This window comes from Pseudophryne corroboree, chromosome 1, assembly GCF_028390025.1.
Source record: "Pseudophryne corroboree isolate aPseCor3 chromosome 1, aPseCor3.hap2, whole genome shotgun sequence".
Taxonomy (NCBI): domain Eukaryota; kingdom Metazoa; phylum Chordata; class Amphibia; order Anura; family Myobatrachidae; genus Pseudophryne; species Pseudophryne corroboree.
Window position 1 is genome coordinate 11,998,899 of NC_086444.1, and position 21,182 is coordinate 12,020,080.

The 21,182-nt window shown below is 52.9% G+C and overlaps 1 protein-coding gene across 3 annotated transcripts in view; it reads left to right on the forward strand.

Moving 5' to 3' along the window:
- Positions 1-21,182, forward strand: part of DNAI1 (dynein axonemal intermediate chain 1) — a 563,096-nt gene that overhangs the window by 475,976 nt on the left and 65,938 nt on the right. For all 3 annotated transcript variants that reach the window (XM_063957492.1, XM_063957493.1, XM_063957494.1), the window contains exon 19: positions 11,202-11,301. In XM_063957492.1, the coding sequence (XP_063813562.1) occupies positions 11,202-11,301 (100 nt within the window). The remainder of the gene's footprint in view (positions 1-11,201; positions 11,302-21,182) is intronic.

Sequence of the window (21,182 nt, forward strand, 5' to 3'; positions counted from 1 at the left end):
TACTGCCCCCGGTACAGCACCAGGTTACTGTAACACCACCCTCTACTGCTACTGACACCATTATACTGCCCCCGGTACAGCACCAGGTCACTGTAACACCACCCTCTACTGCTACTGACACCATTATACTGCCCCCGGTACAGCACCAGGTTACTGTAACACCACCCTCTACTGCTACTGACACCATTATACCTGCCCCCGGTACAGCACCAGGTTACTGTAACACCACCCTCTACTGCTACTGACACCATTATACTGCCCCCGGTACAGCACCAGGTTACTGTAACACCACCCTCTACTGCTACTGACACCATTCTACTGCCCCCGGTACAGCACCAGGTTACTGTAACACCACCCTCTACTGCTACTGGCACCATTATACCTGCCCCCGGTACAGCACCAGGTCACTGTAACACCACCCTCTACTGCTACTGACACCATTATACCTGCCCCCGGTACAGCACCAGATTACTGTAACACCACCCTCTACTGCTACTGGCACCATTATACCTGCCCCCGGTACAGCACCAGGATACTGTAACACCACCCTCTACTGCTACTGGCACCATTATACTGCCCCCGGTACAGCACCAGGTTACTGTAACACCACCCTCTACTGCTACTGGCGCCATTATACTGCCCCCGGTACAGCACCAGGTTACTGTAACACCACCCTCTACTGCTACTGGCACCATTATACCTGCCCCCGGTACAGCACCAGATTACTGTAACACCACCCTCTACTGCTACTGACACCATTATACCTGCCCCCGGTACAGCACCAGGTTACTGTAACACCACCCTCTACTGCTACTGGCACCATTATACCTGCCCCCGATACAGCACCAGATTACTGTAACACCACCCTCTACTGCTACTGACACCATTATACCTGCCCCCGGTACAGCACCAGGTTACTGTAACACCACCCTCTTACTGCCACTGGCGTCATTATACTGCCCCGGTACAGCACCAGGTTACTGTAACACCACCCTCTACTGCTACTGGTGCCATTATACTGCCCCCGGTACAGCACCAGGTCACTGTAACACCACCCTCTACTGCTACTGGCACCATTATACTGCCCCCGGTACAGCACCAGGTTACTGTAACACCACCCTCTACTGCTACTGACACCATTATACTGCCCCCGGTACAGCACCAGGTCACTGTAACACCACCCTCTACTGCTACTGGCACCATTATACCTGCCCCCGGTACAGCACCAGGTCACTGTAACACCACCCTCTACTGCTACTGGCACCATTATACCTGCCCCCGATACAGCACCAGATTACTGTAACACCACCCTCTACTGCTACTGGCGCCATTATACTGCCCCCGGTACAGCACCAGGTTACTGTAACACCACCCTCTACTGCTACTGACACCATTATACCTGCCCCCGGTACAGCACCAGGTTACTGTAACACCACACTCTACTGCCACTGGCGCCATTATACCTGCCCCCGGTACAGCACCAGGTCACTGTAACACCACCCTCTACTGCTACTGGCACCATTATACCTGCCCCCGATACAGCACCAGATTACTGTAACACCACCCTCTACTGCTACTGGCGTCATTATACTGCCCCCGGTACAGCACCAGGTTACTGTAACACCACCCTCTACTGCTACTGACACCATTATACTGCCCCCGGTACAGCACCAGGTTACTGTAACACCACCCTCTACTGCTACTGACACCATTATACCTGCCCCCGGTACAGCACCAGGTTACTGTAACACCACCCTCTACTGCTACTGGCACCATTATACCTGCCCCCGATACAGCACCAGATTACTGTAACACCACCCTCTACTGCTACTGACACCATTATACTGCCCCCGGTACAGCACCAGGTTACTGTAACACCACCCTCTACTGCTACTGGCACCATTATACCTGCCCCCGGTACAGCACCAGGTTACTGTAACACCACCCTCTACTGCTACTGGCACCATTATACCTGCCCCCGGTACAGCACCAGGTTACTGTAACACCACCCTCTACTGCCACTGGCGCCATTATACCTGCCCCCGGTACAGCACCAGGTTACTGTAACACCACCCTCTACTGCTACTGGTGCCATTATACTGCCCCCGGTACAGCACCAGGTCACTGTAACACCACCCTCTACTGCTACTGGCACCATTATACTGCCCCCGGTACAGCACCAGGTTACTGTAACACCACCCTCTACTGCTACTGGCACCATTATACTGCCCCCGGTACAGCACCAGGTTACTGTAACACCACCCTCTACTGCTACTGGCACCATTATACCTGCCCCCGATACAGCACCAGATTACTGTAACACCACCCTCTACTGCTACTGACACCATTATACTGCCCCCGGTACAGCACCAGGTTACTGTAACACCACCCTCTACTGCTACTGGCACCATTATACCTGCCCCCGGTACAGCACCAGGTTACTGTAACACCACCCTCTACTGCTACTGGCACCATTATACCTGCCCCCGGTACAGCACCAGGTTACTGTAACACCACCCTCTACTGCCACTGGCGCCATTATACCTGCCCCCGGTACAGCACCAGGTTACTGTAACACCACCCTCTACTGCTACTGGTGCCATTATACTGCCCCCGGTACAGCACCAGGTCACTGTAACACCACCCTCTACTGCTACTGGCACCATTATACTGCCCCCGGTACAGCACCAGGTTACTGTAACACCACCCTCTACTGCTACTGACACCATTATACTGCCCCCGGTACAGCACCAGGTTACTGTAACACCACCCTCTACTGCTACTGGCACCATTATACCTGCCCCCGGTACAGCACCAGATTACTGTAACACCACCCTCTACTGCTACTGGCGCCATTATACTGCCCCCGGTACAGCACCAGGTTACTGTAACACCACCCTCTACTGCTACTGACACCATTATACCTGCCCCCGGTACAGCACCAGGTTACTGTAACACCACACTCTACTGCCACTGGCGCCATTATACCTGCCCCCGGTACAGCACCAGGTCACTGTAACACCACCCTCTACTGCTACTGGCACCATTATACCTGCCCCCGATACAGCACCAGATTACTGTAACACCACCCTCTACTGCTACTGGCGTCATTATACTGCCCCCGGTACAGCACCAGGTTACTGTAACACCACCCTCTACTGCTACTGACACCATTATACTGCCCCCGGTACAGCACCAGGTTACTGTAACACCACCCTCTACTGCTACTGACACCATTATACCTGCCCCCGGTACAGCACCAGGTTACTGTAACACCACCCTCTACTGCCACTGGCGCCATTATACCTGCCCCCGGTACAGCACCAGGTCACTGTAACACCACCCTCTACTGCTACTGGCACCATTATACCTGCCCCCGATACAGCACCAGATTACTGTAACACCACCCTCTACTGCTACTGGCGTCATTATACTGCCCCCGGTACAGCACCAGGTTACTGTAACACCACCCTCTACTGCTACTGACACCATTATACTGCCCCCGGTACAGCACCAGATTACTGTAACACCACCCTCTACTGCTACTGACACCATTATACCTGCCCCCGGTACAGCACCAGGTCACTGTAACACCACCCTCTACTGCTACTGACACCATTATACCTGCCCCCGGTACAGCACCAGGTCACTGTAACACCACCCTCTACTGCTACTGACACCATTATACTGCCCCCGGTACAGCACCAGGTCACTGTAACACCACCCTCTACTGCTACTGGCACCATTATACCTGCCCCCGGTACAGCACCAGGTCACTGTAACACCACCCTCTACTGCTACTGACACCATTATACTGCCCCCGGTACAGCACCAGGTTACTGTAACACCACCCTCTACTGCTACTGACACCATTATACCTGCCCCCGGTACAGCACCAGGTTACTGTAACACCACCCTCTACTGCTACTGACACCATTATACTGCCCCCGGTACAGCACCAGGTTACTGTAACACCACCCTCTACTGCTACTGACACCATTATACCTGCCCCCGGTACAGCACCAGGTTACTGTAACACCACCCTCTACTGCTACTGGCACCATTATACCTGCCCCCGGTACAGCACCAGGTCACTGTAACACCACCCTCTACTGCTACTGACACCATTATACTGCCCCCGGTACAGCACCAGGTTACTGTAACACCACCCTCTACTGCTACTGACACCATTATACCTGCCCCCGGTACAGCACCAGGTTACTGTAACACCACCCTCTACTGCTACTGGCACCATTATACCTGCCCCCGGTACAGCACCAGATTACTGTAACACCACCCTCTACTGCTACTGGCACCATTATAACTGCCCCCGGTACAGCACCAGGTTACTGTAACACCACCCTCTACTGCTACTGACACCATTATACTGCCCCCGGTACAGCACCAGGTCACTGTAACACCACCCTCTACTGCTACTGGCACCATTATACCTGCCCCCGGTACAGCACCAGGTCACTGTAACACCACCCTCTACTGCTACTGGCGCCATTATACTGCCCCCGGTACAGCACCAGGTTACTGTAACACCACCCTCTACTGCTACTGACACCATTATACTGCCCCCGGTACAGCACCAGGTTACTGTAACACCACCCTCTACTGCTACTGGCGCCATTATACCTGCCCCCGGTACAGCACCAGGTTACTGTAACACCACCCTCTACTGCCACTGGCGCCATTATACCTGCCCCCAGTACAGCACCAGGTTACTGTAACACCACCCTCTACTGCTACTGACACCATTATACTGCCCCCGGTACAGCACCAGGTTACTGTAACACCACCCTCTACTGCTACTGACACCATTATACTGCCCCCGGTACAGCACCAGGTTACTGTAACACCACCCTCTACTGCTACTGGCACCATTATACCTGCCCCCAGTACAGCACCAGGTTACTGTAACACCACCCTCTACTGCTACTGACACCATTATACTGCCCCCGGTACAGCACCAGGTTACTGTAACACCACCCTCTACTGCTACTGACACCATTATACTGCCCCCGGTACAGCACCAGGTTACTGTAACACCACCCTCTACTGCCACTGGCGCCATTATACCTGCCCCCAGTACAGCACCAGGTTACTGTAACACCACCCTCTACTGCTACTGACACCATTATACTGCCCCCGGTACAGCACCAGGTTACTGTAACACCACCCTCTACTGCCACTGGCGCCATTATACCTGCCCCCAGTACAGCACCAGGTTACTGTAACACCACCCTCTACTGCTACTGACACCATTATACTGCCCCCGGTACAGCACCAGGTTACTGTAACACCACCCTCTACTGCTACTGACACCATTATACTGCCCCCGGTACAGCACCAGGTTACTGTAACACCACCCTCTACTGCTACTGACACCATTATACTGCCCCCGGTACAGCACCAGGTCACTGTAACACCACCCTCTACTGCTACTGGTGCCATTATACCTGCCCCCGGTACAGCACCAGGTACTGTAACACCACCCTCTACTGCTACTGACACCATTATACCTGCCCCCGGTACAGCACCAGGTTACTGTAACACCACTCTCTACTGCTACTGACACCATTATACTGCCCCCGGTACAGCACCAGGATACTGTAACACCACCCTCTACTGCTACTGGCGCCATTATACCTGCCCCCGGTACAGCACCAGGTCACTGTAACACCACCCTCTACTGCTACTGGCACCATTATACCTGCCCCCGATACAGCACCAGATTACTGTAACACCACCCTCTACTGCTACTGACACCATTATACCTGCCCCCGGTACAGCACCAGGTTACTGTAACACCACCCTCTACTGCTACTGACACCATTATACTGCCCCCGGTACAGCACCAGGTTACTGTAACACCACCCTCTACTGCTACTGACACCATTATACTGCCCCCGGTACAGCACCAGGTCACTGTAACACCACCCTCTACTGCTACTGACACCATTATACTGCCCCCGGTACAGCACCAGGTCACTGTAACACCACCCTCTACTGCTACTGGCACCATTATACCTGCCCCCGGTACAGCACCAGGTTACTGTAACACCACCCTCTACTGCTACTGACACCATTATACTGCCCCCGGTACAGCACCAGGTTACTGTAACACCACCCTCTACTGCTACTGACACCATTATACTGCCCCCGGTACAGCACCAGGTCACTGTAACACCACCCTCTACTGCTACTGACACCATTATACTGCCCCCGGTACAGCACCAGGTCACTGTAACACCACCCTCTACTGCTACTGGCACCATTATACCTGCCCCCGGTACAGCACCAGGTCACTGTAACACCACCCTCTACTGCCACTGGTGCCATTATACCTGCCCCCGGTACAGCACCAGGTACTGTAACACCACCCTCTACTGCTACTGACACCATTATACTGCCCCCGGTACAGCACCAGGTTACTGTAACACCACCCTCTACTGCTACTGACACCATTATACCTGCCCCCGGTACAGCACCAGGTTACTGTAACACCACCCTCTACTGCTACTGACACCATTATACCTGCCCCCGGTACAGCACCAGGTTACTGTAACACCACCCTCTACTGCTACTGGCACCATTATACCTGCCCCCGGTACAGCACCAGGTCACTGTAACACCACCCGCTACTGCTACTGACACCATTATACCTGCCCCCGGTACAGCACCAGGTCACTGTAACACCACCCTCTACTGCTACTGACACCATTATACCTGCCCCCGGTACAGCACCAGGTTACTGTAACACCACACTCTACTGCCACTGGCGCCATTATACCTGCCCCCGGTACAGCACCAGGTCACTGTAACACCACCCTCTACTGCTACTGGCACCATTATACCTGCCCCCGATACAGCACCAGATTACTGTAACACCACCCTCTACTGCTACTGACACCATTATACCTGCCCCCGGTACAGCACCAGGTTACTGTAACACCACCCTCTACTGCTACTGACACCATTATACTGCCCCCGGTACAGCACCAGGTTACTGTAACACCACCCTCTACTGCTACTGACACCATTATACTGCCCCCGGTACAGCACCAGGTCACTGTAACACCACCCTCTACTGCTACTGGCACCATTATACCTGCCCCCGGTACAGCACCAGGTCACTGTAACACCACCCTCTACTGCTACTGGCACCATTATACTGCCCCCGGTACAGCACCAGGTTACTGTAACACCACCCTCTACTGCTACTGACACCATTATACTGCCCCCGGTACAGCACCAGGTTACTGTAACACCACCCTCTACTGCTACTGACACCATTATACTGCCCCCGGTACAGCACCAGGTCACTGTAACACCACCCTCTACTGCTACTGACACCATTATACTGCCCCCGGTACAGCACCAGGTTACTGTAACACCACCCTCTACTGCTACTGACACCATTATACCTGCCCCCGATACAGCACCAGGTTACTGTAACACCACCCTCTACTGCTACTGGCGCCATTATACCTGCCCCCGGTACAGCACCAGGTACTGTAACACCACCCTCTACTGCTACTGGCGCCATTATACCTGCCCCCGGTACAGCACCAGGTCACTGTAACACCACCCTCTACTGCTACTGGCACCATTATACTGCCCCCGGTACAGCACCAGGTCACTGTAACACCACCCTCTACTGCTACTGACACCATTATACCTGCCCCCGGTACAGCACCAGGTTACTGTAACACCACCCTCTACTGCTACTGACACCATTATACCTGCCCCCGGTACAGCACCAGGTCACTGTAACACCACCCTCTACTGCTACTGACACCATTATACCTGCCCCCGGTACAGCACCAGGTCACTGTAACACCACCCTCTACTGCTACTGACACCATTATACCTGCCCCCGGTACAGCACCAGGTTACTGTAACACCACCCTCTACTGCTACTGGCGCCATTATACCTGCCCCCGGTACAGCACCAGGTACTGTAACACCACCCTCTACTGCTACTGGCGCCATTATACCTGCCCCCGGTACAGCACCAGGTTACTGTAACACCACCCTCTACTGCTACTGGCACCATTATACCTGCCCCCGGTACAGCACCAGGTTACTGTAACACCACCCTCTACTGCTACTGACACCATTATACTGCCCCCGGTACAGCACCAGGTTACTGTAACACCACCCTCTACTGCTACTGACACCATTATACTGCCCCCGGTACAGCACCAGGTTACTGTAACACCACCCTCTACTGCTACTGACACCATTATACCTGCCCCCGGTACAGCACCAGGTTACTGTAACACCACCCTCTACTGCTACTGACACCATTATACTGCCCCCGGTACAGCACCAGGTTACTGTAACACCACCCTCTACTGCTACTGACACCATTATACTGCCCCCGGTACAGCACCAGGTTACTGTAACACCACCCTCTACTGCTACTGACACCATTATACCTGCCCCCGGTACAGCACCAGGTTACTGTAACACCACCCTCTACTGCTACTGGCACCATTATACCTGCCCCCGGTACAGCACCAGGTTACTGTAACACCACCCTCTACTGCTACTGGCACCATTATACCTGCCCCCGGTACAGCACCAGGTTACTGTAACACCACTCTCTACTGCTACTGACACCATTATACCTGCCCCCGGTACAGCACCAGGTTACTGTAACACCACCCTCTACTGCTACTGACACCATTATACCTGCCCCCGGTACAGCACCAGGTTACTGTAACACCACCCTCTACTGCTACTGACACCATTATACCTGCCCCCGGTACAGCACCAGGTTACTGTAACACCACCCTCTACTGCTACTGACACCATTATACCTGCCCCCGGTACAGCACCAGGTCACTGTAACACCACCCTCTACTGCTACTGGCACCATTATACCTGCCCCCGGTACAGCACCAGGTTACTGTAACACCACCCTCTACTGCTACTGGCGCCATTATACTGCCCCCGGTACAGCACCAGATTACTGTAACACCACCCTCTACTGCTACTGGTACCATTATACCTGCCCCCGGTACAGCACCAGGTTACTGTAACACCACCCTCTACTGCTACTGACACCATTATACCTGCCCCCGGTACAGCACCAGGTTACTGTAACACCACCCTCTACTGCTACTGACACCATTATACCTGCCCCCGGTACAGCACCAGGTTACTGTAACACCACCCTCTACTGCTACTGACACCATTATACCTGCCCCCGGTACAGCACCAGGTTACTGTAACACCACCCTCTACTGCTACTGACACCATTATACCTGCCCCCGGTACAGCACCAGGTCACTGTAACACCACCCTCTACTGCTACTGACACCATTATACTGCCCCCGGTACAGCACCAGGTCACTGTAACACCACCCTCTACTGCTACTGACACCATTATACCTGCCCCCGGTACAGCACCAGGTTACTGTAACACCACCCTCTACTGCTACTGACACCATTATACCTGCCCCCGGTACAGCACCAGATTACTGTAACACCACCCTCTACTGCTACTGACACCATTATACTGCCCCCGGTACAGCACCAGGTCACTGTAACACCACCATTTATGAGAATAGCTCCTCTCTTCTGCAACCCATTGTCTTCAGTCTTCAGTGCCATGTACTGTTAATTTCAAGTACACTGTTAAATCTAATCTCTCTCTGCACATGTTACATCTGCCCCACCTGGACTTGCCCATTAATGTACTTTTTTGGTTTGCTAACAAATCTGAATAAGGCCCTGTCTGCCGATTTAGCATGGGCTGTAGTTCTGCGAAAAAATGCACAATTACAACCATATACAGTGACCTGCAGGGGGACGCTCACCAGAAGGGCAAGTCTGCCCCCCCCCCTCCTCTGCTGACATGCAGGGGGACGCCCACCATAGGGAACGTCTGCCCCCCCCCCCCCTCCGCTGACATGCAGGGGGACACCCACCACAGGGCAAGTCTACCCCCCCCCCCCTCCGCTGTACAGGGGGACACCCACCACAGGGAACGTCTGCCCCCCCCCCTCCGCTGACATGCAGGGGGACACCCACCACAGGGCAAGTCTACCCCCCCCCCCTCCGCTGTACAGGGGGACACCCACCACAGGGAACGTCTGCCCCCCCCCTCCGCTGACATGCAGGGGGACACCCACCACAGGGAACGTCTGCCCCCCCCCCCCTCCGCTGACATGCAGGGGGACACCCACCACAGGGCAAGTCTACCCCCCCCCCTCCGCTGTACAGGGGGACACCCACCACAGGGAACGTCTGCCCCCCCCCTCCGCTGACATGCAGGGGGACACCCACCACAGGGAACGTCTGCCCCCCCCCCCTCCGCTGACATGCAGGGGGACACCCACCACAGGGCAAGTCTACCCCCCCCCCCTCCGCTGTACAGGGGGACACCCACCACAGGGAACGTCTGCCCCCCCCCTCCGCTGACATGCAGGGGGACACCCACCACAGGGAACGTCTGCCCCCCCCCCTCCGCTGACATGCAGGGGGACACCCACCACAGGGAACGTCTGCCCCCCCCCCCCTCCGCTGACATGCAGGGGGACACCCACCACAGGGCAAGTCTACCCCCCCCCCCTCCGCTGTACAGGGGGACACCCACCACAGGGAACGTCTGCCCCCCCCCTCCGCTGACATGCAGGGGGACACCCACCACAGGGAACGTCTGCCCCCCCCCCCCCTCCGCTGACATGCAGGGGGACACCCACCACAGGGCAAGTCTACCCCCCCCCCTCCGCTGTACAGGGGGACACCCACCACAGGGAACGTCTGCCCCCCCCCTCCGCTGACATGCAGGGGGACACCCACCACAGGGAACGTCTGCCCCCCCCCCCTCCGCTGACATGCAGGGGGACGCCCGCCACAAGGTAAGTCAGCCCCCTCCCCGGCAGACATGATTAGGGTAGCCCTCTGCGCAGCCTAGCTACAAAGGCAGACAGCTAACTACCACCTTTTGGGTTGCAGCAGCTGCGTGTGACGTCACGCAGCTGCTGCGGCCCCCCGCCTCACAAGCGGTCCAGACGCGCCTACGTTGTCCAAACCGTGCCCCTCAAATGGTGCTCCAACAGCGCGTTTCTTTATGTCCCTTTGTTTTCTCAGTGTGTCACTGCTGGTACATGTGGTGCCTTACAGATAATAGTACATAGTATACATGGCAGATGACACTGACCCATGATTCCTCTTCCCAGGACACCTATGTTTGTGTTTGATCTGAACTCTGCAGTCGGAGACGTTGCCTGGGCCCCGTATTCCTCCACCGTGTTTGCAGCTGTTACCACCGATGGAAAGGTATGGAGATCCTAAAGTATTTATCTCACTTGTAGTCAGTGTTCTAGGTGAATGCAGGACCTTAGACCAGTGGTTCTCAATGCAGGGCTGCCTCGGGACACTTGCAGGGCTGCCTCGGGACACTTGCAGGGCTGCCTCGGGACACTTGCAGGGCTGCCTCGGGACACTTGCAGGGCTGCCTCGGGACACTTGCAGGGCTGCCTCGGGACACTTGCAGGGCTGCCTCGGGACACTTGCAGGGCTGCCTCGGGACACTTGCAGGGGTGCCTTGGATTGGTGGTCCAGGAACAATTCACATTATTTATGGTCAATGTTATGGGCAAAACCAGTCCTGGCGGCTGCCAATCATACACTATGTGCACAACCAGAAGCAAATCCTGTCCCTCACCACACAAGTGACCCTAAGGAGGACATAGAAACAGTTTTCTTAATTTAATATTTTTCTAAATTTCTCAGTACGAAACTTTTGGCCTAGAGGTGTCATGAAATAAATTCTTATACCCTAGGCGCCTTGATTCAAAAAAGTTTGTGAACCCCTGCCTTAGCCTATGAGGTGTGAGGAAAGAGCTGCAGTTGAATGGGGAGAGGACATGACAGGGTCCCGGCTGAGAGCATCTGATGTAACCTGAGGGTAGGGGAGACCGTTCCCATAATGATGACTTGATGTGATGATGCACTCTGGTTTCCTAATATACTGCCTGTATAGTGGTAGCATTACGTGGCCTATATGTGACACCAGTCCGTTACCGCTAGCAGTGGGTGTGCATATCGTCTTCGTACTCACTATAGTGCATTATAGTCCTAGTTATAGATCCCGGCCCCAGAATGTACTGTGAGCCGTAGTCTCCCGCTGAGAGATGGGAGTCAGGGGAACATTCCATGAGGTCGTGTCTTTCATTATAGTGTATGGTAGTTGGGGGACCATTCCCTGAGGTCGTGTCTTTCACTATGGTGTATGGGAGTCGGGGGACCATTCCCTGAGGTGGTGTCTTTCATTATAGTGTGTGGGAGTCGGGGGACCATTCCCTGAGGTGGTGTCTTTCATTATAGTGTGTGGGAGTCGGGGGACCATTCCCTGAGGTGGTGTCTTTCATTATAGTGTATGGGAGTCGGGGGACCATTCCCTGAGGTGGTATCTTTCATTATAGTGTATGGGAGTCGGGGGACCATTCCCTGAGGTGGTGTCTTTCATTATAGTGTATGGGAGTCGGGGGACCATTCCCTGCGGTGGTATCTTTCATTATAGTGTATGGGAGTCGGGGGACCATTCCCTGAGGTGGTGTCTTTCATTATAGTGTGTGGGAGTCGGGGGACCATTCCCTGAGGTGGTGTCTTTCATTATAGTGTATGGGAGTTGGGGGACCATTCCCTGAGGTGGTCTCTTTCATTATAGTGTATGGGAGTCGGGGGACCATTCCCTGAGGTTGTGTCTTTCACTATAGTGTATGGGAGTCGGGGGACCATTCCCTGAGGTGGTGTCTTTCATTATAGTGTATGGGAGTCGGGGGACCATTCCCTGAGGTCGTGTCTTTCATTATAGTGTATGGGAGTCGGGGGACCATTCCCTGAGGTGGTGTCTTTCATTATAGTGTATGGGAGTCGGGGGACCATTCCCTGAGGTGGTGTCTTTCATTATAGTGTATGGGAGTCGGGGGACCATTCCCTGAGGTCGTGTCTTTCATTATAGTGTATGGGAGTCGGGGGACCATTCCCTGAGGTGGTGTCTTTCATTATAGTGTGTGGGAGTCGGGGGACCATTCCCTGAGGTGGTGTCTTTCATTATAGTGTATGGGAGTCGGGGGACCATTCCCTGAGGTGGTGTCTTTCATTATAGTGTATGGGAGTCGGGGGACCATTCCCTGAGGGTGTATCTTTCATTATAGTGTATGGGAGTCGGGGGACCATTCCCTGAGGTGGTATCTTTCATTATAGTGTATGGGAGTCGGGGGACCATTCCCTGAGGTTGTGTCTTTCACTATAGTGTATGGGAGTCGGGGGACCATTCCCTGAGGTTGTGTCTTTCATTATAGTGTATGGGAGTCTGGGGACCATTTCCTGAGGTGGTGTCTTTCATTATAGTGTATGGGAGTCGGGGGACCATTCCCTCAGGTGGTGTCTTTCATTATAGTGTATGGTAGTTGGGGGACCATTTCCTGAGGTGGTGTCTTTCATTATAGTGTATGGGAGTCGGGGGACCATTTCCTGAGGTGGTGTCTTTCATTATAGTGTATGGGAGTCGGGGGACCATTCCCTGAGGTCGTGGCTTTCACTATGGTGTATGGGAGTCGGGGGACCATTCTCTGAGGTCGTGACTTTCATTATAGTGTATGGGAGTCGGGGGACCATTCCCTGAGGTCGTGTCTTTCATTATAGTGTATTGGAGTCGGGGGACCATTCTCTGAGGTCCTGTCTTTCATTATAGTGTATGGGAGTCGGGGGACCATACCCTGAGGTCGTGTCTTTCATTATAGTGTATGGGAGTCGGGGGACCATTCCCTGAGGTCGTGTCTTTCACTATGGTGTATGGGAGTCGGGGGACCATTCCCTGAGGTGGTGTCTTTCATTATAGTGTGTGGGAGTCGGGGGACCATTCCCTGAGGTGGTGTCTTTCATTATAGTGTGTGGGAGTCGGGGGACCATTCCCTGAGGTGGTGTCTTTCATTATAGTGTATGGGAGTCGGGGGACCATTCCCTGAGGTGGTATCTTTCATTATAGTGTATGGGAGTCGGGGGACCATTCCCTGAGGTGGTGTCTTTCATTATAGTGTATGGGAGTCGGGGGACCATTCCCTGCGGTGGTATCTTTCATTATAGTGTATGGGAGTCGGGGGACCATTCCCTGAGGTGGTGTCTTTCATTATAGTGTGTGGGAGTCGGGGGACCATTCCCTGAGGTGGTGTCTTTCATTATAGTGTATGGGAGTTGGGGGACCATTCCCTGAGGTGGTCTCTTTCATTATAGTGTATGGGAGTCGGGGGACCATTCCCTGAGGTTGTGTCTTTCACTATAGTGTATGGGAGTCGGGGGACCATTCCCTGAGGTTGTGTCTTTCATTATAGTGTATAGGAGTCGGGGGACCATTTCCTGAGGTGGTGTCTTTCATTATAGTGTATGGGAGTCGGGGGACCATTCCCTGAGGTCGTGTCTTTCATTATAGTGTATGGGAGTTGGGGGACCATTCCCTGAGGTGGTGTCTTTCATTATAGTGTATGGGAGTCGGGGGACCATTCCCTGAGGTGGTGTCTTTCATTATAGTGTATGGGAGTTGGGGGACCATTCCCTGAGTTGGTGTCTTTCATTATAGTGTATGGGAGTCGGGGGACCATTCCCTGAGGTGGTGTCTTTCATTATAGTGTATGGGAGTCGGGGGACCATTCCCTGAGGTCGTGTCTTTCATTATAGTGTATGGGAGTCGGGGGACCATTCCCTGAGGTGGTGTCTTTCATTATAGTGTATGGGAGTCGGGGGACCATTCCCTGAGGTCGTGTCTTTCATTATAGTGTATGGGAGTCGGGGGACCATTCCCTGAGGTGGTGTCTTTCATTATAGTGTATGGGAGTCGGGGGACCATTCCCTGAGGTGGTGTCTTTCATTATAGTGTATGGGAGTCGGGGGACCATTCCCTGAGGTCGTGTCTTTCATTATAGTGTATGGGAGTCGGGGGACCATTCCCTGAGGTGGTGTCTTTCATTATAGTGTGTGGGAGTCGGGGGACCATTCCCTGAGGTGGTGTCTTTCATTATAGTGTATGGGAGTCGGGGGACCATTCCCTGAGGTGGTGTCTTTCATTATAGTGTATGGGAGTCGGGGGACCATTCCCTGAGGGTGTATCTTTCATTATAGTGTATGGGAGTCGGGGGACCATTCCCTGAGGTGGTATCTTTCATTATAGTGTATGGGAGTCGGGGGACCATTCCCTGAGGTTGTGTCTTTCATTATAGTGTATGGGAGTCGGGGGACCATTCCCTGAGGTTGTGTCTTTCATTATAGTGTATGGGAGTCTGGGGACCATTTCCTGAGGTGGTGTCTTTCATTATAGTGTATGGGAGTCGGGGGACCATTCCCTCAGGTGGTGTCTTTCATTATAGTGTATGGTAGTTGGGGGACCATTTCCTGAGGTGGTGTCTTTCATTATAGTGTATGGGAGTCGGGGGACCATTTCCTGAGGTGGTGTCTTTCATTATAGTGTATGGGAGTCGGGGGACCATTTCCTGAGGTGGTGTCTTTCATTATAGTGTATGGGATTTGGGGGACCATTCCCTGAGGTCGTGTCTTTCATTATAGTGTATGGGAGTCGGGGGACCATTCCCTGAGGTGGTGTCTTTCATTATAGTGTATGGGAGTCGGGGGACCATTCCCTGAGGTGGTGTCTTTCATTATAGTGTATGGGAGTCGGGGGACCATTCCCTGAGGTCGTGTCTTTCATTATAGTGTATGGGAGTCGGGGGACCATTCCCTGAGGTCGTGTCTTTCATTATAGTGTATGGGAGTCGGGGGACCATTCCCTGAGGTGGTGTCTTTCATTATAGTGTATGGGAGTCGGGGGACCATTCCCTGAGGTGGTGTCTTTCATTATAGTGTGTGGGAGTCGGGGGACCATTCCCTGAGGTCGTATCTTTCATTATAGTGTATGGGAGTTGGGGGACCAATCCCTGAGGAGGTCTCTTTCATTATAGTGTATGGGAGTTGGGGGACCATTCCCTGAGTTGGTGTCTTTCATTATAGTGTATGGGAGTCGGGGGACCATTCCCTGAGGTGGTGTCTTTCATTATAGTGTATGGGAGTCGGGGGACCATTCCCTGAGGTGGTGTCTTTCATTATAGTGTATGAGAGTCGGGGGACCATTCCCTGAGGTGGTGTCTTTCATTATAGTGTATGGGAGTCGGGGGACCATTCCCTGAGGTCGTGTCTTTCATTATAGTGTATGGGAGTCGGGGGACCATTCCCTGAGGTCGTGTCTTTCATTATAGTGTATGGGAGTCGGGGGACCATTCCCTGAGGTCGTGTCTTTCATTATAGTGTATGGGAGTCGGGGGACCATTCCCTGAGGTGGTGTCTTTCATTATAGTGTATGGGAGTCGGGGGACCATTCCCTGAGGTGGTGTCTTTCATTATAGTGTATGGGAGTCGGGGGACCATTCCCTGAGGTGGTGTCTTTCATTATAGTGTATGGGAGTCGGAGGACCATTCCCTGAGGTGGTGTCTTTCATTATAGTGTGTGGGAGTCGGGGGACCATTCCCTGAGGTGGTATCTTTCATTATAGTGTATGGGAGTCGGGGGACCATTCCCTGAGGTGGTGTCTTTCATTATAGTGTATGGGAGTCGGGGGACCATTCCCTGAGGTGGTGTCTTTCATTATAGTGTATGGGAGTCGGGGGACCATTCCCTGAGGTGGTTCTTTCATTATAGTGTGTGGGAGTCGGGGGACCATTCCCTGAGGTGGTGTCTTTCATGATAGTGTATGGGAGTTGGGGGACCATTCCCTGAGTTGGTGTCTTTCATTATAGTGTATGGGAGTCGGGGGACCATTCCCTGAGGTTGTGTCTTTCATTATAGTGTATGGGAGTCGGGGGACCATTCCCTGAGGTGGTGTCTTTCATTATAGTGTATGGGAGTCGGGGGACCATTCCCTGAGGTGGTGTCTTTCATTATAGTGTATAGGAGTTGGGGGACCATTCCCTGAGGTGGTGTCTTTCATTATAGTGTATGGGAGTCTGGGGACCATTCCCTGAGGTGGTGTCTTTCATTATAGTGTATGGGAGTCGGGGGACCATTCCCTGAGGTCGTGTCTTTCATTATAGTGTATGGGAGTCGGGGGACCATTCCCTGAGGTGGTGTCTTTCATTATAGTGTATGGGAGTCGGAGGACCATTCCCTGAGGTGGTGTCTTTCATTATAGTGTGTGGGAGTCGGGGGACCATTCCCTGAGGTGGTGTCTTTCATTATAGTGTGTGGGAGTCGGGGGACCATTCCCTGAGGTGGTGTCTTTCATTATAGTGTGTGGGAGTCGGGGGACCATTCCCTGAGGTGGTGTCTTTCATTATAGTGTATGGGAGTCGGGGGACCATTCCCTGAGGTCGTGTCTTTCATTATAGTGTATGGGAGTCGGGGGACCATTCCCTGAGGTCGTGTCTTTCATTATAGTGTATGGGAGTCGGGGGACCATTCCCTGAGGTCGTGTCTTTCATTATAGTGTATGGGAGTCGGGGGACCATTCCCTGAGGTGGTGTCTTTCATTATAGTGTATGGGAGTCGGCGGACCATTCCCTGAGGTGGTGTCTTTCATTATAGTGTATGGGAGTCGGGGGACCATTCCCTGAGGTGGTGTCTTTCATTATAGTGTATGGGAGTCGGGGGACCATTCCCTGAGGTGGTGTCTTTCATTATAGTGTATGGGAGTCGGGGGACCATTCCCTCAGGTGGTGTCTTTCATTATAGTGTATGGGAGTCGAGGGACCATTCCCTCAGGTGGTGTCTTTCATTATAGTGTATGGGAGTCGGGGGACCATTCCCTGAGGTGGTGTCTCTCATTATAGTGTATGGGAGTCGGGGGACCATTCCCTGAGGTGGTGTCTTTCATTATAGTGTATGGGAGTCGGGGGACCATTCCCTCAGGTGGTGTCTTTCATTATAGTGTATGGGAGTCGGGGGACCATTCCCTGAGGTGGTGTTTTTCATTATAGTGTATGGGAGTCGGGGGACCATTCCCTGAGGTGGTGTCTTTCATTATAGTGTATGGGAGTCGGGGGACCATTCCCTCAGGTGGTGTCTTTCATTATAGTGTATGGGAGTCGGGGGACCATTCCCTGAGGTGGTGTCTTTCATTATAGTGTATGGGAGTCGGGGGACCATTCCCTGAGGTGGTGTCTTTCATTATAGTGTATGGGAGTCGGGGGACCATTCCCTGAGGTGGTGTCTTTCATTATAGTGTATGGGAGTCGGGGGACCATTCCCTGAGGTCGTGTCTTTCATTATAGTGTATGGGAGTCGGGGGACCATTCCCTGAAGTGGTGTCTTTCATTATAGTGTATGGGAGTCGGGGGACCATTCCCTCAGGTGGTGTCTTTCATTATAGTGTATGGGAGTCGGGGGACCATTCCCTCAGGTGGTGTCTTTCATTATAGTGTATGGGAGTCGGGGGACCATTCCCTCAGGTGGTGTCTTTCATTATAGTGTATGGGAGTTGGGGGACCATTCCCTGAGGTGGTGTCTTTCATTATAGTGTATGGGAGTCTGGGGACCATTCCCTGAGGTGGTGTCTTTCATTATAGTGTATGGGAGTCTGGAGACCATTCCCTGAGGTGGTGTCTTTCATTATAGTGTATGGGAGTCGGGGGACCATTCCCTGAGGTGGTGTCTTTCATTATAGTGTATGGGAGTCTGGAGACCATTCCCTGAGGTGGTGTCTTTCATTATAGTGTATGGGAGTCTGGGGACCATTCCCTGAGGTGGTGTCTTTCATTATAGTGTATGGGAGTCGGGGGACCATTCCCTGAGGTGGTGTCTTTCATTATAGTGTATGGGAGTCTGGAGACCATTCCCTGAGGTGGTGTCTTTCATTATAGTGTATGGGAGTCAGGGGACCATTCCCTGAGGTGGTGTCTTTCATTATAGTGTATGGGAGTCTGGAGACCATTCCCTGAGGTTGTGTCTTTCATTATAGTGTATGGGAGTTGGGGGACCATTCCCTGAGGTGGTGTCTTTCATTATAGTGTATGGGAGTCGGGGGACCATTCCCTGAGGTGGTGTCTTTCATTATAGTGTATGGGAGTCGGGGGACCATTCCCTGAGGTGGTGTCTTTCATTATAGTGTATGGGAGTCGGGGGACCATTTCCTGAGGTGGTGTCTTTCATTATAGTGTATGGGAGTCGGGGGACCATTCCCTGAGGTGGTGTCTTTCATTATAGTGTATGGGAGTCGGGGGACCATTCCCTGAGGTCGTGTCTTTCATTATAGTGTATGGGAGTCGGGGGACCATTCCCTGAGGTGGTGTCTTTCATTATAGTGTATGGGAGTCGGGGGACCATTCCCTCAGGTGGTGTCTTTCATTATAGTGTATGGGAGTCGGGGGACCATTCCCTCAGGTGGTGTCTTTCATTATAGTGTATGGGAGTCGGGGGACCATTCCCTCAGGTGGTGTCTTTCATTATAGTGTATGGGAGTTGGGGGACCATTCCCTGAGGTGGTGTCTTTCATTATAGTGTATGGGAGTCTGGGGACCATTCCCTGAGGTGGTGTCTTTCATTATAGTGTATGGGAGTCTGGAGACCATTCCCTGAGGTGGTGTCTTTCATTATAGTGTATGGGAGTCGGGGGACCATTCCCTGAGGTGGTGTCTTTCATTATAGTGTATGGGAGTCTGGAGACCATTCCCTGAGGTGGTGTCTTTCATTATAGTGTATGGGAGTCTGGGAACCATTCCCTGAGGTCGTGTCTTTCATTATAGTGTATGGGAGTCGGGGGACCATTCCCTGAGGTGGTGTCTTTCATTATAGTGTATGGGAGTCTGGAGACCATTCCCTGAGGTGGTGTCTTTCATTATAGTGTATGGGAGTCAGGGGACCATTCCCTGAGGTGGTGTCTTTCATTATAGTGTATGGGAGTCTGGAGACCATTCCCTGAGGTTGTGTCTTTCATTATAGTGTATGGGAGTTGGGGGACCATTCCCTGAGGTGGTGTCTTTCATTATAGTGTATGGGAGTCGGGGGACCATTCCCTGAGGTGGTGTCTTTCATTATAGTGTATGGGAGTCGGGGGACCATTCCCTGAGGTGGTGTCTTTCATTATAGTCTATGGGAGTCGGGGGACCATTCCCTGAGGTGGTGTCTTTCATTATAGTGTATGGGAGTCGGGGGACCATTCCCTGAGTTGGTGTCTTTCATTATAGTGTATGGGAGTCGGGGGACCATTCCCTGAGGTGGTGTCTTTCATTATAGTGTATGGGAGTCGGGGGACCATTCCCTGAGGTCGTGTCTTTCATTATAGTGTATGGGAGTCGGGGGACCATTCCCTGAGGTGGTGTCTTTCATTATAGTGTATGGGAGTCGGGGGACCATTCCCTGAGGTCGTGTCTTTCATTATAGTGTATGGGAGTCGGGGGACCATTCCCTGAGGTGGTGTCTTTCATTATAGTGTATGGGAGTCGGGGGACCATTCCCTGAGGTGGTGTCTTTCATTATAGTGTATGGGAGTCTGGGGACCATTCCCTGAGGTCGTGTCTTTCATTATAGTGTATGGGAGTCGGGGGACCATTCCCTGAGGTCGTGTCTTTCACTATGGTGTATGGGAGTCGGGGGACCATTCCCTGAGGTGGTGTCTTTCATTATAGTGTGTGGGAGTCGGGGGACCATTCCCTGAGGTGGTGTCTTTCATTATAGTGTATGGGAGTCGGGGGACCATTCCCTGAGGTGGTGTCTTTCATTATAGTGTATGGGAGTCGGGGGACCATTCCCTGAGGGTGTATCTTTCATTATAGTGTATGGGAGTCGGGGGACCATTCCCTGAGGTGGTATCTTTCATTATAGTGTATGGGAGTCGGGGGACCATTCCCTGAGGTTGTGTCTTTCACTATAGTGTATGGGAGTCGGGGGACCATTCCCTGAGGTTGTGTCTTTCATTATAGTGTATGGGAGTCTGGGGACCATTTCCTGAGGTGGTGTCTTTCATTATAGTGTATGGGAGTCGGGGGACCATTCCCTCAGGTGGTGTCTTTCATTATAGTGTATGGTAGTTGGGGGACCATTTCCTGAGGTGGTGTCTTTCATTATAGTGTATGGGAGTCGGGGGACCATTTCCTGAGGTGGTGTCTTTCATTATAGTGTATGGGAGTCGGGGGACCATTTCCTGAGGTGGTGTCTTTCATTATAGTGTATGGGAGTC